The sequence below is a fragment of the Bufo gargarizans genome, chromosome 7, assembly GCF_014858855.1.
Source record: "Bufo gargarizans isolate SCDJY-AF-19 chromosome 7, ASM1485885v1, whole genome shotgun sequence".
Taxonomy (NCBI): Eukaryota; Metazoa; Chordata; class Amphibia; order Anura; family Bufonidae; genus Bufo; species Bufo gargarizans.
In genome coordinates, this window is record NC_058086.1 from 145,360,879 (window position 1) to 145,376,512 (window position 15,634).

The 15,634-nt window shown below is 44.1% G+C and overlaps 1 protein-coding gene across 3 annotated transcripts in view; it reads right to left on the reverse strand.

Annotated features, from left to right (window-relative positions):
• Window positions 1–15,634, reverse strand: part of SLC35A3 (solute carrier family 35 member A3) — an 86,354-nt gene that overhangs the window by 53,804 nt on the left and 16,916 nt on the right. Inside the window, exon 1 of one of the 3 annotated variants that reach the window (XM_044301809.1) lies at window positions 8,579–8,726. The exons of the other annotated variants lie outside the window; for them this stretch is intronic. Within the exon in view, the coding sequence (XP_044157744.1) occupies window positions 8,579–8,641 (63 nt within the window). The 5' untranslated portion in view covers window positions 8,642–8,726. Of the gene's footprint in view, window positions 1–8,578; window positions 8,727–15,634 lie in introns of those variants that run through there. 3 annotated transcript variants of the gene reach the window in all.

A 15,634-nucleotide genomic window follows, 5' to 3' on the forward strand; every position in this document is an offset into this window, starting at 1 on the left:
CGGCCTAAATCATCAGCATCTGATCGGTGGTGGTCCAACACCCGGGACCCCCGCCGATCAGCTGAGAAGGCAGCGGCCACCGCCGATCAGATGCTGGTGATTTATCCAGAGGATAGATCATCAGTTTAAACAAACTGCAGAACCCCAAACAATTTGCTTTTTTGAATGTGGAGTCTCCGGTTACACCCATCATCCATTCTTTACCTAAAGTACACAAAGGTACTAATCCCCCACGACCTATAGTTTTGGGTTAGGCTCACTAACTGAAAAGGTACATAAAAAGACACTTCTGATGTTTTGAGATGTTTTTAGAATGTTAAATGGAGTACCGAGTTCACATGGATAGCCAACGACGTTGTTTCATTATACCCATCGATTCCACACAATGTAGCCATTTTAGAACTGGAGTACCATCTGCACAGATACAGTATATATTATATAGGTTTGATACATTACATTTTTGAAGTAACTGGATTTTTACTAACTCACAACCCTACTGTGGAGGTCACTGTTTTTAAAGGGGCGGGCACACTGGAGGTCACTGTTATTAAATGGGTGGCCACTGTGAAGGTCACTGTTAAAGGGGTGGTCAATGCTAAAGGGGCAGGCAGGTCAATGTTAAAGGTGCGGATGAAATATATCCATGCAAAGCCGGGTCCTTCTGCTAGAGTGTGTGTGTGTGTATAATATATATATTTCAGTAGCGTCCTGGCTACCATGGTAACCGATCGGAGCCCCAGCATTACACTGCTGGGACTCCGATCGTAACTGCCCACTGCCACCAATGATGAGGGGGGGGGGGGGGGGGGAATGACCCTGTGGCCTCCAATGATTAATACTGGGGAGGGAGGGCCCACTGCCACCAATGATGGGAGGGGGACCCTGTGGCCACTGCCACCAATGATTAATACTGGGGGGGGGGGGGGGGGAGTTGAGTTACCAGAGGGGGCTGATAAGAGGGAGAGGCTGGGCGGCTCATGAGGGGCTGATCAGAGGCTGGGGGCTGTTTTTTGGACTTTTGGTTGGTCAGTGGTCACAAAATAAATGTGTTATTTATTTTATTGTTATAATTTGTATCGGTGAGTACTTAAATAAGAATATCGGTACTCGGTCTAAAAAGATAAATAAAAATGGTATTGGGACATCTCTACTATAAACCACTCGTTCTGGTACAGAATTAACAGTGTAATGTTTTTGTTATTACTAGAAGTCAATTGAGTAGTTACAGATACCCGAAATGGTGAAAAATGACATATAAAAGTATAACAATTAACGTCTCCTTGTGGCTTCCTGGCTGTCCCCATACAGTATAAAGTCTCCTTGTGGCTGTCCCATACAGTGTAACATCTCCTTGTGGCTGCCCCCATACAGTATAATGTCTCCTTGTGGCCCCAAGTGTTTTTTTTCTTCTAAATGGGCATTTATTGCGATATATATCGTTATCGCGATAAATTTAATTTAATATCGTTATCGTGGGAATATTTTTGATATCGCCCAACCCTACTCCACAGTACCCGCCCCTTTAAGCAGTAAAGAAAAATGGCTGGGTTGTCATTTTTTGGGAATATGTCAGGAACGGTCTAAAACCTTCCCGGACACCTGATCAGTCCAGTCGTTTGGTCGCGCATAAAGAACGTCCAGACAGAAATATATACAGTACAGACCAAAAGTTTGGACACACCTTCTCATTCAAAGAGTTTTCTTTATTTTCATGAGTATGAAAATTGTAGATTCACACTGAAGGCATCAAAACTGAATTAACACATGTGGAATTATATACATAACAAAAAAGTGTGAGACAACTGAAAATATGTAATATTCTAGGTTCTTCAAAGTAGCCACTTTGATTACTGCTTTGCACACTCTTGGCATTCTCTTGATGAGCTTCAAGAGGTAGTCACCTGAAATGGTTTTCACTTCACAGGTGTGCCCTGTCAGGTTTAATAAGTGGGATTTCTTGCCTTATAAATGGGGTGGGACCATCAGTTGCGTTGTGGAGAAGTCATGTTATAAGGGAAAATAATAATGATCGGGTCCCCATCCCGATCATCTAGCAACCATGTGTGAAAAATCGCACCACATCCGCACTTGCTTGCGATTTTCACGCTGCCCCATTCACTTCTATGGGGCCTGCCTTGAGTGAAAAAAAAAAACAAAAAAAAACAAAAAAAAAAAAACACAAAATAGAGCATGCTGTGATTTTCACGCAACGCACAAGTGATGCGTGAAAATCACCGCTCATGTGCACAGCCCCATAGAAATGAATGGGTCCGGATTCAGCGCGGGTGCAATGCATTCATAAAAAATAAAAATATACCAAATTTACCCCAAATTTTGAAATATTAGCAAATTTCAATTTCTCTACTTTTATAATAGATAGCAATACCTCCAAAAATAATAATTACCTTACATTCCCCATATGTGTACTTCAGGTTTGGATCATTTTGAAAATTACATTTTATTTTTTTGGGGACGTTAGAAGGCTTAAAAAGGTTGGAAGCAAATCTTTAAATTTTTGGGAAAATTTCCAAAACCCACTTTTTAAAAGGACCAGTTCAGGTCTGAAGTCACTTTGTGAGGCTTACATAATAGAAACCACCCATTTTAGAAACTACACCCCTTTAGGTGTTCCACAAGAATTAATGGAAAATGGAGATTAATTTTAATCCATTTTTCCAATAGCAAAGCAAGGGTTAACAGCCAAATAAAACTCAATATTTATTACCGTGATTCTGCGGTTTACAGAAACACCCCACATGTGACCGTAAAGTGCTGTACGGGCACACGGCAGGGCGCAGTAGGAAAGGAACGCCATATGTTTTTTTTAAGGCAAATTAAGCTGAACTGGTTTTTAGATGCCATGTCCCATTTAAAGCTCCCGACGCACCCCTACAGTAGAAACTCAATAAAGTGACCACATTTTGGAAACTACGGGATAAGGTGACAGTTTTATTGGTACTATTTTGGTGTACATATGATTTTTAATTGCTCTATAATGTTTTTTGTGAAGCAAGGTAACCCACAAAAGTGATGTTTTGGCACAGTTTTTATTTTTACAGCGTTTACCTGAGGGATTAGGTCATGTGACTTTTTTTATAGAGCAGATTGTTACGCACGTGGCAATACCTAATATGTCTACTTTTTCTTATTTATTTAAGTTTTACACAATAATAGCATTTTTGAAACCGAAATAATGATATTTTAGTGTCTCTGAGAGCCATAGCCTTTTTCTTTTTTGACCGATTCTCTTAGGTAGGGTCTCATTTTTTTTGCGGGATGAGGTGATGGTCTGATTGGTACTATTTTTGGGGGGCATACGCCTTTTTAATCACTTGCTGTTGCAATTTTTGTGATATAATGTGACAAAAATGTATTATTTTTTTCGTTAGGTCATGTGATATTTTTATAGAGCTGGTTGTAACGGACATGGCGATACCGAACATGTGTACTTTTTTTATTTTATTTTTCACTTTAGCACAATAGCAGTTTTGAAACAAAAATTAATCATATTTTAGGGTCTCCATGATCTGAGAGCTATATTTTTTTGGGGGGCTCATTTTTTGCGGGATGAGTTGACTGTTTTATTGATACCATTTTGTGGGACATACGCCTTTTTGATTGCTTGGTGTTGCACTTTTTGTGAAGTAAGGTGACAAAAATGGCTTTTTTTTTTTTTACACTTTTTTTATGGTGTTTATCGGACAGAAATTATAAAGTAAGTGATCAATTATTAAAACTTAACATTTAATATGATATACATAGAAAATTGGCTCCACGATGATTAGATACAATAAATACAAAAGAATCAAAAGAAACATATCAGGAGCGGCGCTATCCGACAGTGTCAGGGAATAGCGTCCCGATTGCCTGGCAACTGCCGCGTGATCTCGCGTCAAACGAGATTGGACGCGGTGACGTCATCTCATCACCAGCGTCCGCTTAGTGACCTCCCCCTTTCTCTATGCGATCCGTCTTCTCGCGCATGCGCGGACGCACCGCATCTTCTGGATTAGGTAGGAGTGTCTTAGCCAAGCCTCGCTCTGAGGCTGGCTTCTTCTTTAAAAGGTGGCGGTTTTCTGTGCTACCTCAGGCTACATCAGCCCATGCGCCAAGAGTTTTGTTAGTAGGAGAGGGGTTTAGCATCAGTTTTTCCCCCCTTTCATCCTACAGTTTGTTTGGCCACTTGTATCCACATCAGGATCGTGGCCACACTTTGCCTCTGTGCAGAGCACACACCAGATACATGGTTATAAGGGAAAATAATAGCATTCTGAATACAGAATGCAAAGTAAAATAGTGATGGAGGGGTTAAAAAAAAATATATAATAATAATAATTAACTCACCGAGTCCACTTGATCGCGTAGTTGCGGATCTCTGTCTTCTTCTGTAATGTTGAGCTGCCAGCTAAGGACCTGAGGTGATGTCACATCACATGATCCAGTCACATGGTCCCTCCCCATGGTGATGAACCATGTGATGAGCACAGTGACGTCATCAAAGGTCCTATTCCTGTGCACAGCAAAGAAGAAGACAGAAGAGATGCCGGCTGCGCGAGCAAGTGGATTAAGGGGAGTTAAATTATTATTTATTTATTTTTTAACCCCTCCAGCCCTATTTTACTAAGCATTCTGTATTAAGAATGCTATTATTTTCCCTTATAACCATGTTATAAGGGAAAATAATACAATCTACAGAACACCTAACCCAAACCCGAACTTCTGTGATGGAGTTCGGGTTTGGGTACCAAACATGCAATGTTTTGCACCCTCACGAAAAAAAAAAAAAAAAAAAAAAAAAAACACACACACATTTTCCCGCAGTGCACCCGCATCTTATCCGGGCAAAAAACATGACGCTCGTGTGAAAGAGGCCTTAAAGGTGGTGTGCCCCTGAGGAGGTCACTGTAAAGGGAGTGGGGTGCTGTGAAACTCACCCTTAAAGAGCGGGCTGCTGTGAAGGTCAAAGTCCCAAAAATTGACCTGCATTAGGCAATACAAGCTCCCAACTGCCGTACACACGGTGTCACCACCAGACATCTGAGAAGCTCTGACAGACGTTCTGCAGAACCTCCTGCTTGAGGTTCTTTTGTTTTGCTTTCGTTTTCTCATCTCGTTAGCCTCTCTCAGCTGTCATGTAGTTGCACTGATTGCATCTCTTTTAATCCCTTCCCATACTGCATCACTTTGCGGTTTATACAACTTCCTGGAGTGTGTACATACTGGATGCTACAACTGATCCTTCTACAGATAAGTCTGTTCATTGATTTATGTTTTCCTGTTTGCTTGATCCTAGGTGACCCTGACTCCCTCCGTATTAAGTGTAGGGAGACGGTGGTCGTGTCCCCTCACTATTATAGAATGTTCAGCTGTCATACAGTACAGGCACGAGGGCATGCAACTTTCTATCATAGAGATCTTTGCATGGGCTGAGAAGACAGGGAGAGTTTCAGGGCTTAAATAGGGGTCACCCTTTTGTTCCTTAGTTTCGGATCAAGCCAGTCGGACCCTTATTTGTAACTTCTTGTTTTCTGTTACACCATCCGTGACACATGGTCAAATGTCCCTCGTCAGCCAATAGAAGCTCGCAGGTCCTACTCCAGGTTTCCATAACAACTGATCACAGGTTTTAGCAGCTTGCAGGTCCTTAAATATTCAGTTATATGATGCGTCAGGATTAGATACACAGCTCAGCAGGCAGTATCTCACAGGATAGGATATTAGATACACAGCTCAGCGGGGCGGGGTGCTGTAGAGGTCACTATCGCTATCTTTAACGACATACAGAAACATTACATGAAATAGATGAAATATACCCGTGTGAAGCCGGGTCCTTCTGCTAGTATTAGTATAATTATAGAAAAATCATTTTATTTTTTTCTTTCCTCAGGTCTTCTCCATATAAACAAACACCAATGCAGGTGGTCAAGAAACAGTATTGTGTTTTTGACAACACAAACTAAGGAAAATGATTGAATGTTCTTTTTTATCCTGTTCACATTGTGCGTTTTTTCATGCTGTGGATTTAATGTTTGGTAATGATTATATATCAATTGTTATTTTGCAGCATGTCATGTCGCATTTGATGTAATTTTATGCGGATTATATGTGTTATGTGTGTCAAGATAATGAGCATCCCTTGGCAAAAGGTGTGTATATTCCGACCCCCAATTTGATTGGGAGTGGGAAATGTATTTAAAGCCCTGCAGGGATAGTGTGTTCGAAACGCGTCATCCATGGTGGGGTGAAAGTTTTGAGTTACATGCTACAAGAAGAAATAAAGTGCAACTGAGTTTTACTTCAAGCGCTGGAACCATTTTCTATTCTCAGCAGGGGGAGATGTCAGAAGGTGAGATGGTTGGTGGGCAGGGGCTGTTAGGTCAGGGGGGCACTGAACTACACTTGAACACAGGTGATGGGCAGCAACTTCAGGGCTGAGTTAACTTGCCCCCTACAGTAACTTACCCCCCCCTGCTGCTGTGTGTAGGAGTGAAGCAGGGACCAGTGAGGGGTCTTCATACTTCCAGCATGGCACATGAGGCACACTAAGGCTACTTTCACACTTGCGGCAGAGGATTCCGGCAGGTAGTTCCGTCGCCAGAACTGCTGGCCGGATCCGGCAATCTGGACACAAATTGATGCATTCGTGAGAGGGATCCGGATCGGTCTGACAAATGCATTGCAATACCGGATCCGTCTTTCCGATTGTCAAAACTGATCCAGTATTATTATTTTTTTTCTCATCTTTAAAGGTCTGTGCATGCGCAGATCGGGAAACCGGATCCGGTTTTCTGGAACACTTAGTACCGGATCCGGCATTAATACATTTCAATGGAAATAAATACCGGATCCGGCAAGTGTTCAGGATTTTTGGGCCGGAGAGAAAACTGCAGCATGCTGCGGTATTTTCTCCAGCCAAGAAACATAAAAGGGACTGAACGGATGCATCCTGAATGGATTGCTCTCCATTCAGAATGCATTAGGATAAAACTGATCTTTTTTTTTCCCCGGTATTGAGCCCCGAGGACGGAACTCAATACCGGAAAACAAAAACTCTAGTGTGAAAGTACCCTAACATTACCTGAGGTGAAGGCTCAGACTCATCTTCTTGCGCAGCCACTTCTGGACTGGGAGGAGCTGCCTCCTCTTGGGGTCAGTAAACCTTAATAAAGGCTGCCCGGTGGGGGCAGCTGTGAGTGGCCCCTATTTTGCTGCAGGGCCCCTGACAGCGCTCAGTACCAGTAGTACTGCCCTGATGGTGACCCTGTGGCGCTGACACACACACTTGTATGATAATCTGGACCTGCAGCCTGCGCAATGGAACTACACAGACATCGCAAGCCGCCTGCCCCACTGCACTTTCTCATTATCATGGTGAGAGCGCAGCAGGAAGCTTGTGATGTCACATCGCGCAGGCTGCAGGCCCATACTATAATTATATACAAGTGTGTATCAGCTAGGGCTGCAACGATTAATCGATGTAAATCGATTATATTCGATAACTGGATTCGTTGTCGACGAATCCAGTTATCGAATAATCGCCGATTCGTTGCCGGGCGGGCGGTGCATCTTTATTTTACCTTTTTACAATGACGCTCCTGTAACAGCCAGGCAGAGCGGACGGCGGCGTAACGTCACTCACTCACGTGACACGCCTGCTCCGCCTCCTTCATTCATGAGGTGGGCGGAGCAGGTGCGTTACGTGAGTGAGTGACGTTACGCCGCCGTCCGCTCTGCCTGGCTGTTACAGGAGCGTCATTGTAAAAAGGTAAAATAAAGATGCAGACGTGATTAGTCCGACTTATAAGCATCGGGGCCGGGGCTGTTATGGGGAGGGGGGAGGATCTGTCTATGGCACTGCTATGGGAAGGGGGATCTGTGCACTGTTATGAGGAAAGGGATCTGTGCACGGTTATGCCCATAACAGTGCACAGATCCCCCTCTCCATAACAGCGCCACCCACAGATCCCCCTCTCCATAACTGCGCCACCCACAGATCCCTCTCCATAACAGCGCCATCCACAGATCCCCCTCTCCATAACAGCGCCATCCACAGATCCCCCTCTCCATAACAGCGCCACCCACAGATCCCCCTCTCCATAACTGCGCCACCCACAGATCCCCCTCTCCATAACAGCGCCATCCACAGATCCCCCTCTCCATAACTGCGCCACCCACAGATCCCCCTCTCCATAACTGCACCGCCCACAGATCCCCCTCTCCATAACTGCGCCACCCACAGATCCCTCTCCATAACTGCTCCGTCCACAGATCCCCCATAATAGTGTCGTCCACAGATCCCCCATAATAGTGTCGTCCACAGATCCCCCCATAATAGTGTCGTCCACAATTTGTTTTAATATGGCCTTTGAACATATTTTTTCAAGTAAGATCATATAAACCTCTCTGTTTTGTAATTTTGTCGTTTTTGCCGATTAATCGTAGAAATTAATCGGCAACTAATCGATTGTTCAAATAATCGTTAGCTGCAGCCCTAGTATCAGCGCAGCAGTACAATAACTTTTTTCAATGAATCAAAAAAATAATAATAAAACAATTGTGTCTACATGTTGCTATTTACACTTGATATGGAGCCGCCACTCTGAAGGTCCACCTTATGTGTCCAGTGGCAGTGGCCACACATGCTCAGTAGTTCAGTCAGACCGCCTTCTAAATAGGTAGCGGAGCGATTCCAGTTATTGTACAGGCTAGCCAAGAATCCGTGCACTAGAAAGCAGCGTCTTCTCCCTGGAAATAAACACATTAGGTGGATGTTCTGAGAGAGAATCAAATGACCACCAGGGGGAGCTTTAACAGGCCCGTAATAGCAATATTTAGACATGAGCACATGATTCCAATTCATGAATAGCTATATTTTTGCATGATCTAACCAAGAAATAAAATTGGCAATTGTGGAACAACGCCTTTAAGCTACTTTAGTGCTGCTGGTTGATGAATAGGCAGGACATACTATTTCAGGGATGACCAACCTGCGGCTCTCCAGCTGTTGTAAAACTACAACTCCCACCAATCCCTGCTGTAGACTGATATGTATAGGCAGTCTCAGCATGATGGGAGTTGTAGTTTTGCAACAGCTGGAAAGCTGCAGGTTGGTCATCCCTGCTCTTTGGATAAAGATCCTGAAACTGCAGTTAAGTGATCATAAGGACAAGATGTTAAACTGCCTAGAGAAACAATACCAAGCACCAGGGTAATGGTCACATCCTGGCACACAGCCATCACAGCACGCTCCCTGACTTACCCATACTCACACATAGCAGATCTGGCCAGTTACCGAACAAGCTCGCCCCACAACGTAACCAAATGTAAAATTATCTGAATACATTTTAACTAAGAATTTTTTGTAGTCAAGTGCAAATGACGGGCTCAAATAATTTTGTACAAAATGCCAAGCATCTCTAATTTATAAGTATAGCACTAGCAATTATCATGCCTTTTTGTACTTTATTTGGTTTGCAGAGAGCTGTTGCATTGCATGTTTTGTTTTACAACAATGAAATGTATGTAATGCTTACGCCAAAACTACAACTCCCAGAATCCTCCTTTCACTTCTAGCGGAGTTAGGCCTCATGCACACGGCCGTTGTTTTGGTCCGCATCCAAGCCGCCATTTTTGCGGCTCGGATGCGGATCTATTCACTTCAATGGGGCCGCAAAAGATGCGGACAGCACTCCATGTGCTGTCCACATCCGTTGCTCCGTTCCGTGGCCCGCTAAAAAAAAAAAATAATAATAATAATAATATAACATGTCCTATTCTTGTCCTCGCTTTATGGATAAGAATAGGCATTTATATTGAAGGCTGTCCGTGCCAACCACACACCATCAGTGTTTTGCGGATCCATGATTTGTGGAGCGCAAAACACACTACGGTTGTGTGCAGGAGGCCTTATAAGAATAGTTGAGTAAGTGTGCATGCTGGAAGTTGTAGTTTCACAGCTGCTGGAGTGCAGAAGGTTTCTGATCCCTGACTTGCACCAGAAGGCAGATGCGGCACGGGGTGTGATATGTACTCTCCCAGTATTTTCCTTAAAGGGAACCTGTCACCAGGATTTTGTGTATAGAGCTGAGGACATGGGTTGCTAGATGGCCGCTAGCACATCCGCAATACCCAGTCCCCATAGCTCTGTGTGCTTTTATTGCGTAAAAAAACGATTTGATACATATGCAAATTAACCTGAGAGGAGCCAGGGACTCATCTCAGGTTAATTTGCATATGTATCAAATCGTTTTTTTTTTACACTGGGGACTGGGTATTGCGGATGGGTTAGCGGCCATCTAGCAACCCATGTCCTCGGCTCTATACACAAAATCCCGGTGACAGGTTCCCTTTAAAGGGGTTCTGTAGTTCTTTTTTTTTTCCTGAAGACCTATCCTACAGATAGATAATCAGAATCTGATTGGCGGGGGTCAGACACCCAGAAACTGCATCAATCAGCTGTTTGAGAAAGCAGTAGCGCCGCGGCCTTCAGGCCTAGTGACGTCACTACTAGTATCAATGCCCTGGGCGCGGCTAATCCCTGTTCACTTGAATGGATTTTAGCCGCACCCAGGCCAGTGATATGAGTACGTCACTGGCCTAAGGGAAACAGAGATAAGGCTGCGGCGCTTCTGGGGTAGTGCTGTCTTCTCAAACCAGTTGTACCCATAGAGATGAATGAAGAAGCAGCACATCTTCTCGACCGCCACTCCATTCATTCACCACTGTGCGAGGATCCCAGCAGTCAGACACCCAGCGATCAGATAAAGGCTCTCTGCAAGAGGCAATTTTAAACGCTTAAGGATGACCGCCATACATGTACAAGACAGAAGTCCGGGGTTTAAACACAGCGCCTACTCAGTTTCTGGGCGGGCCCCATAGCCACTAGGTTTCTGACGTTTTTTTTTTCTCAATTTTGCTTTTATTAAACAAATACTAATGAAATCATGAACAACAAAGTTGTGGACACACAAGTGGTACGTAGAGGCGACACTGCATGTAACAGGTACACAGCTACTGCACTTTAGTGAGTAGTCCATGCTAGGGCTGAAACAATTACTCGATTGAATCGAGTATTGCAACACAAAAAAAAAATCCTTAATGCAAATTTTTAGCATCGAGGATTCGGGTGTGTCATGTGACCACGTAGCGGGAGTGAAGCGCTTGCTATTACTTACAACTGCGTTGTTACCCGCCGACCCATACCGCGCTGCACTGGATCCTGACATATCGTCAGGTCATAGTGCACGTAAGCGCTAACTATGACCCGAAGTTGTGTCGTGTCCGGATCTAGTGCAGAGCGCGGAGAAGAGGAAGGAGCTGTGGAGCCGCGCCCCTACAGGAAAGGTAAGTATTTTATTTCACTGGCGCTGGGGACATGGCACTGAAGGAGGACACCCGGCAATGGATGGCATGGAGAGGCAGATGGGAGAGGGGGACATGGAGGGGTTGATCTGATGGCACTGGCGGAGTGGGGGACATGGCAATGGATTGCATGGAGGGGCTGATGGCACTGATGCACTTGGGCTGATCAAACGGGGAGGGGGGGGGCGAAGGGTGTTGGGGACTGATGGCAGGGGATCTGATGAATTTTTATAAAGGAAAACAGTCTTATTTAATTTTTTCTTATTAGATTACTAATACTCGATTAATTGTAAAAAACAAACAATAGAATACTTAATTACTGAAATAATCGTTTACTGCAGCCCTAGTCCATGCAAAGAAGTTCACTCAGGTGCCTCGATGATAATCATCCAGGGTAGAGATATAAATTTCCATCCGGGTGACCACAATATATAACTATTAACTAAGAGGTGGGAGTGGAAAATAAGAGGAAGGAAGGAAGGGGGGGGGGGGGGGTAAATAACGATCTGTGAAAGAAGCAACCACCTACATTACAACAAAGCTGAAATTCAGTCAAATTAAGTAAAGATGAGGAGTAGTCAAGTTGAACTCCTAGTTGGGGTTTGCGGGGGCACAAGATCATCCACGGAAATGGGAGCAGCTAAACAAGAATGACGGCCCATCTCCCCTTGAAGCTATGCTGTAACCAAATTTGCCCAAATTTGTTATCGGCATGCTCTTGCTAGATAGTTAACTCCTCTAGTTGACAAATTTGGCTGACCATGTCCAACCATGTGCAATAGAAGGTGGGTACCAGACAGTAAGGGCTCATGCACACAACCGTATGCATTTTGTAGTCTGCAAAACAAAGATATTAGGGCTGCAACGATTAATCAAAGTTATCGATTTTATTCGATAACGAATCCCATTATCGAATAAATCAGCCAATTCGTTGCTATGCGGGCGGTCAGGGTGCTTAACCAGCAGTAACTTTTACTTCAACTTTAAATCAGCGCATCTTTACTAACTTACAATGAAGCTCCGGTAACAGGCAGAGCAGGCGGCGGCATTACGTCACTTACTCACGTGACACGTCTGCTCTGCCTGCTTCATTCATAAAGTGGGCGAAGCAGGCGCGTCATGTGAGCGAGTGACGTTACGCTGCCGCCTGCTCCGCCTGTTACTGGAGCTTCATTGTATTTGTAAGATAATAAAGATCATAGAGCTGATTTAAAGTTCAAGTAAAAGTTACTGCCAGTTAAGGAATAGTCTGAATACTGATGTGGCCGGTGTATTGGGAGATCTGTGGACGGCACTGTTATGGGGAGGGGGAATCTGTGGACGGCAATGTTATGGGGAGGGGATCTGTGGATGGTACTGTTATGGGGGAAGGGGATCTGTGGATGACACATATAGCATACGATGCTATATAGCAGTGATGGCTAACCTTGGTACTCCAGCTGTGGAAAAACTACAGCTCCCAAGATGCCCCTCTTGCTTGGTTGCTCTCAGAACTCTATAGAAATAAATGGAGCATGCTGGGAGTCGTAGTTTCACCACAGCTGGAGTGCCAAGGTTAGCCATCACTGCTATATAGTGTCATCCACAGGTCACCCTCCCCATACCACTGCCATCCACAGATCCCTCTCCCCATAACAGTACCACTGCCAGCCACAGATCCCCCTCCCCATAACAGTACCACTGCCAGCCACAGATCCCCCTCCCCATAGCAGTGCCATCCACAGATCCCCCATAACTTGTCTTTTTTACATTGTAATGCAAAATTTTTATAAATTATGTAACTCCTAAATTTGTTTTAATATGTCCTTTGAACATAATTTTTCAGGTAAAATCATATAAACCCTTTTTTTTTGTCATTTTGGTGTTTTTTTCCCCGATTAATCGATGAAATTATCGACAACTAATCGATTATTCAAATAATCGTTAGCTGCAGCCCTAAAAGATATGAATGCGGATCCATTGTAACAATGCCTGGACAAGAATAAGACATGTTCTTTTTTTTTGTCTAACGGACATACGGAAACAGAATGCAAACAGAGTATTTTCCTTTTTTTTTCCCCCCCAAGCTCCACTGAATTGAATGGTTCCGTAAACAGACCTGTAAGGCTCCTTTCACGCGAGGAAATTTTCAATGCGGGTACAATGGGTGACGTGAACGCATGGCACTCCCAGTGAATCCGGACCCATTCATTTCAATGGGTCTGTGTACATGAGCGTTTAGTTCTGAGTTGCGTGCAAAAAAGGCATGTTCTGCATTCTGCGTTTTTCACGCAGCCCTGGCCCCATAGAAGTGAATGGGGCTTCAGTGAAAAACGCATTGCATCCGCATCGTCCAACATCCAGTACTCTTACTGAACAGCTTGTTGAAGAGAAGGCCGCACTCCAAGCGAGCGCTTCCTTCCCTTCATTGCTTACCTGCTCGCCGTTGACATAGCGGTGAGCAGGTGCAATTACAAGACGTTCCATTCCCTTCAATGAGACGTCTCCTTCCTATACACTTGAATAGAAAGGAGCCGTCCCATCGAAGTGAATAGGACGACTTGTAATTACACCTGCTCACAATGTTGATGGCGAGCAGGTAAACAATCAAGGGATAGGTCATCAATATAAGAAACAACAAAAAACACACAACAACACCTTTAAGGTAGGTGAACAGACTGCTTTTATACAAGATTCTACTTCTTTCCAGTACATAGTAATACGCTTACAATGACACCATATAAGCGACAAGGAACCCATTTCCATACCAGATTTCCAACATAATTAACCATCAGAAAATCCTAATTGATGCACCACCCAAAGAGTTTGGAATGATTCTCCTTAATCTTTCCATATCTTGATAAGCCAAGTGACTTCTTAAACACAAAGGTTTCCTCATCTGATAAGCTATCCCCAGAGTAAAGCTGGAGCAGAAGGACCGTCCTGTAGCAACAGCTAAGAATACAGAAGAGATATCCTATGCTCAGATGAATTGTGTGTGAATATCAGTTTCTCAAACCATTGTAGGTCCCTGAGAATAGGTTGTCGAGAAAAAAAGGATAGAAATTTTGCAAGTGTGTGGAGTGGCTCGGCAGTGGGAACACTAATCGAAGTTAGAAGGTCTGCAATCGTATGATGAGAGAGGAGGTTCCAAAGATCACTCATCCATGTAGTGTCTATATTCGCTAGATGCAGTAGCTTCAAACCTGGGGTCAAGGGTGAAGAAGACCGGAACAGCTGCTGTGACCTAGTCAAGAGAGACCAACCAGAGAGGGTACGGCTTAAGGCGAGCTACCTCCAGGTCCACGTCCCACACAGTTGTGCTATATGAAACAATATCCAACCACCTTCTACATCTGGGAGGTCCAGATCCCGGCTCACTTTTTTTCTGTTGCAGGAGGTGGAGGGAAGGCCTAGGCCTGCTCCGTTTCCAAAGAACAGAGAACAAATCGCCTTATGGTTAGGAAGACATGTTTTGGTATGTGGATGGCTACCATCTGCCTGATGTATAGGAGGTAGAGCATAACAGAAGTTAACATATGTTTTAAACCGCAGACACCCGGCAAAAATTAGTTTTTAGTGAGCAAATAAGGCCAGCCAAAATTGCCCCAAATTAGTTTCCAGGTGATATAAAAACTACTACACTAAATCAACCCTAGTCAGATATTTGCCTTCTGACCATGCGACAAAGAACCGGGAACTTTACTACACATTTGGTTGACCTTTCTTACAATTTGGCATCCTGGAACAAGTTTCAAGAAATTATTAACTTTACCTTGCGAACAAAAACCACCTCACACCAAAGGCAATATTGCTTAACCTGCATACTGTACACAAACTATTAAGTCACACCTCAAGTATTCCTCCTACCTCAAATGCACCCAACACTTTAGTAGCCGAGACATTGGACAGACTGATGCACCTGCAATCTCTGGCTATGTACGTGTCACGTGTCAGCGTGGCCCTTTGGTCTCTGTAAGGACAGCATATGTCGGTTTATCTTTTCAGTTTTTAAAGTAAACTGCGTGTTTAGGCAGCATGAACATGACCGCAAGCATTTCGTGGTACGCTAACCGCAGATCCGTAAAATACGAATGCGGTCCTTGTGCAGTCTGAATTTTATTTGTGGACCCACTGTTTTCAACAGGTCCGTAAAACAGACATTTGGATGTGGAAAGCACATGGATGATCCACGTGCTTTCTAAATCCGTATGTCCGTTCTGCAAAAAGATAGAACATGTCCTATACTTGTCCACAAAATAGAGACTGCGGACCCATTAGAGTCAACAAGTCA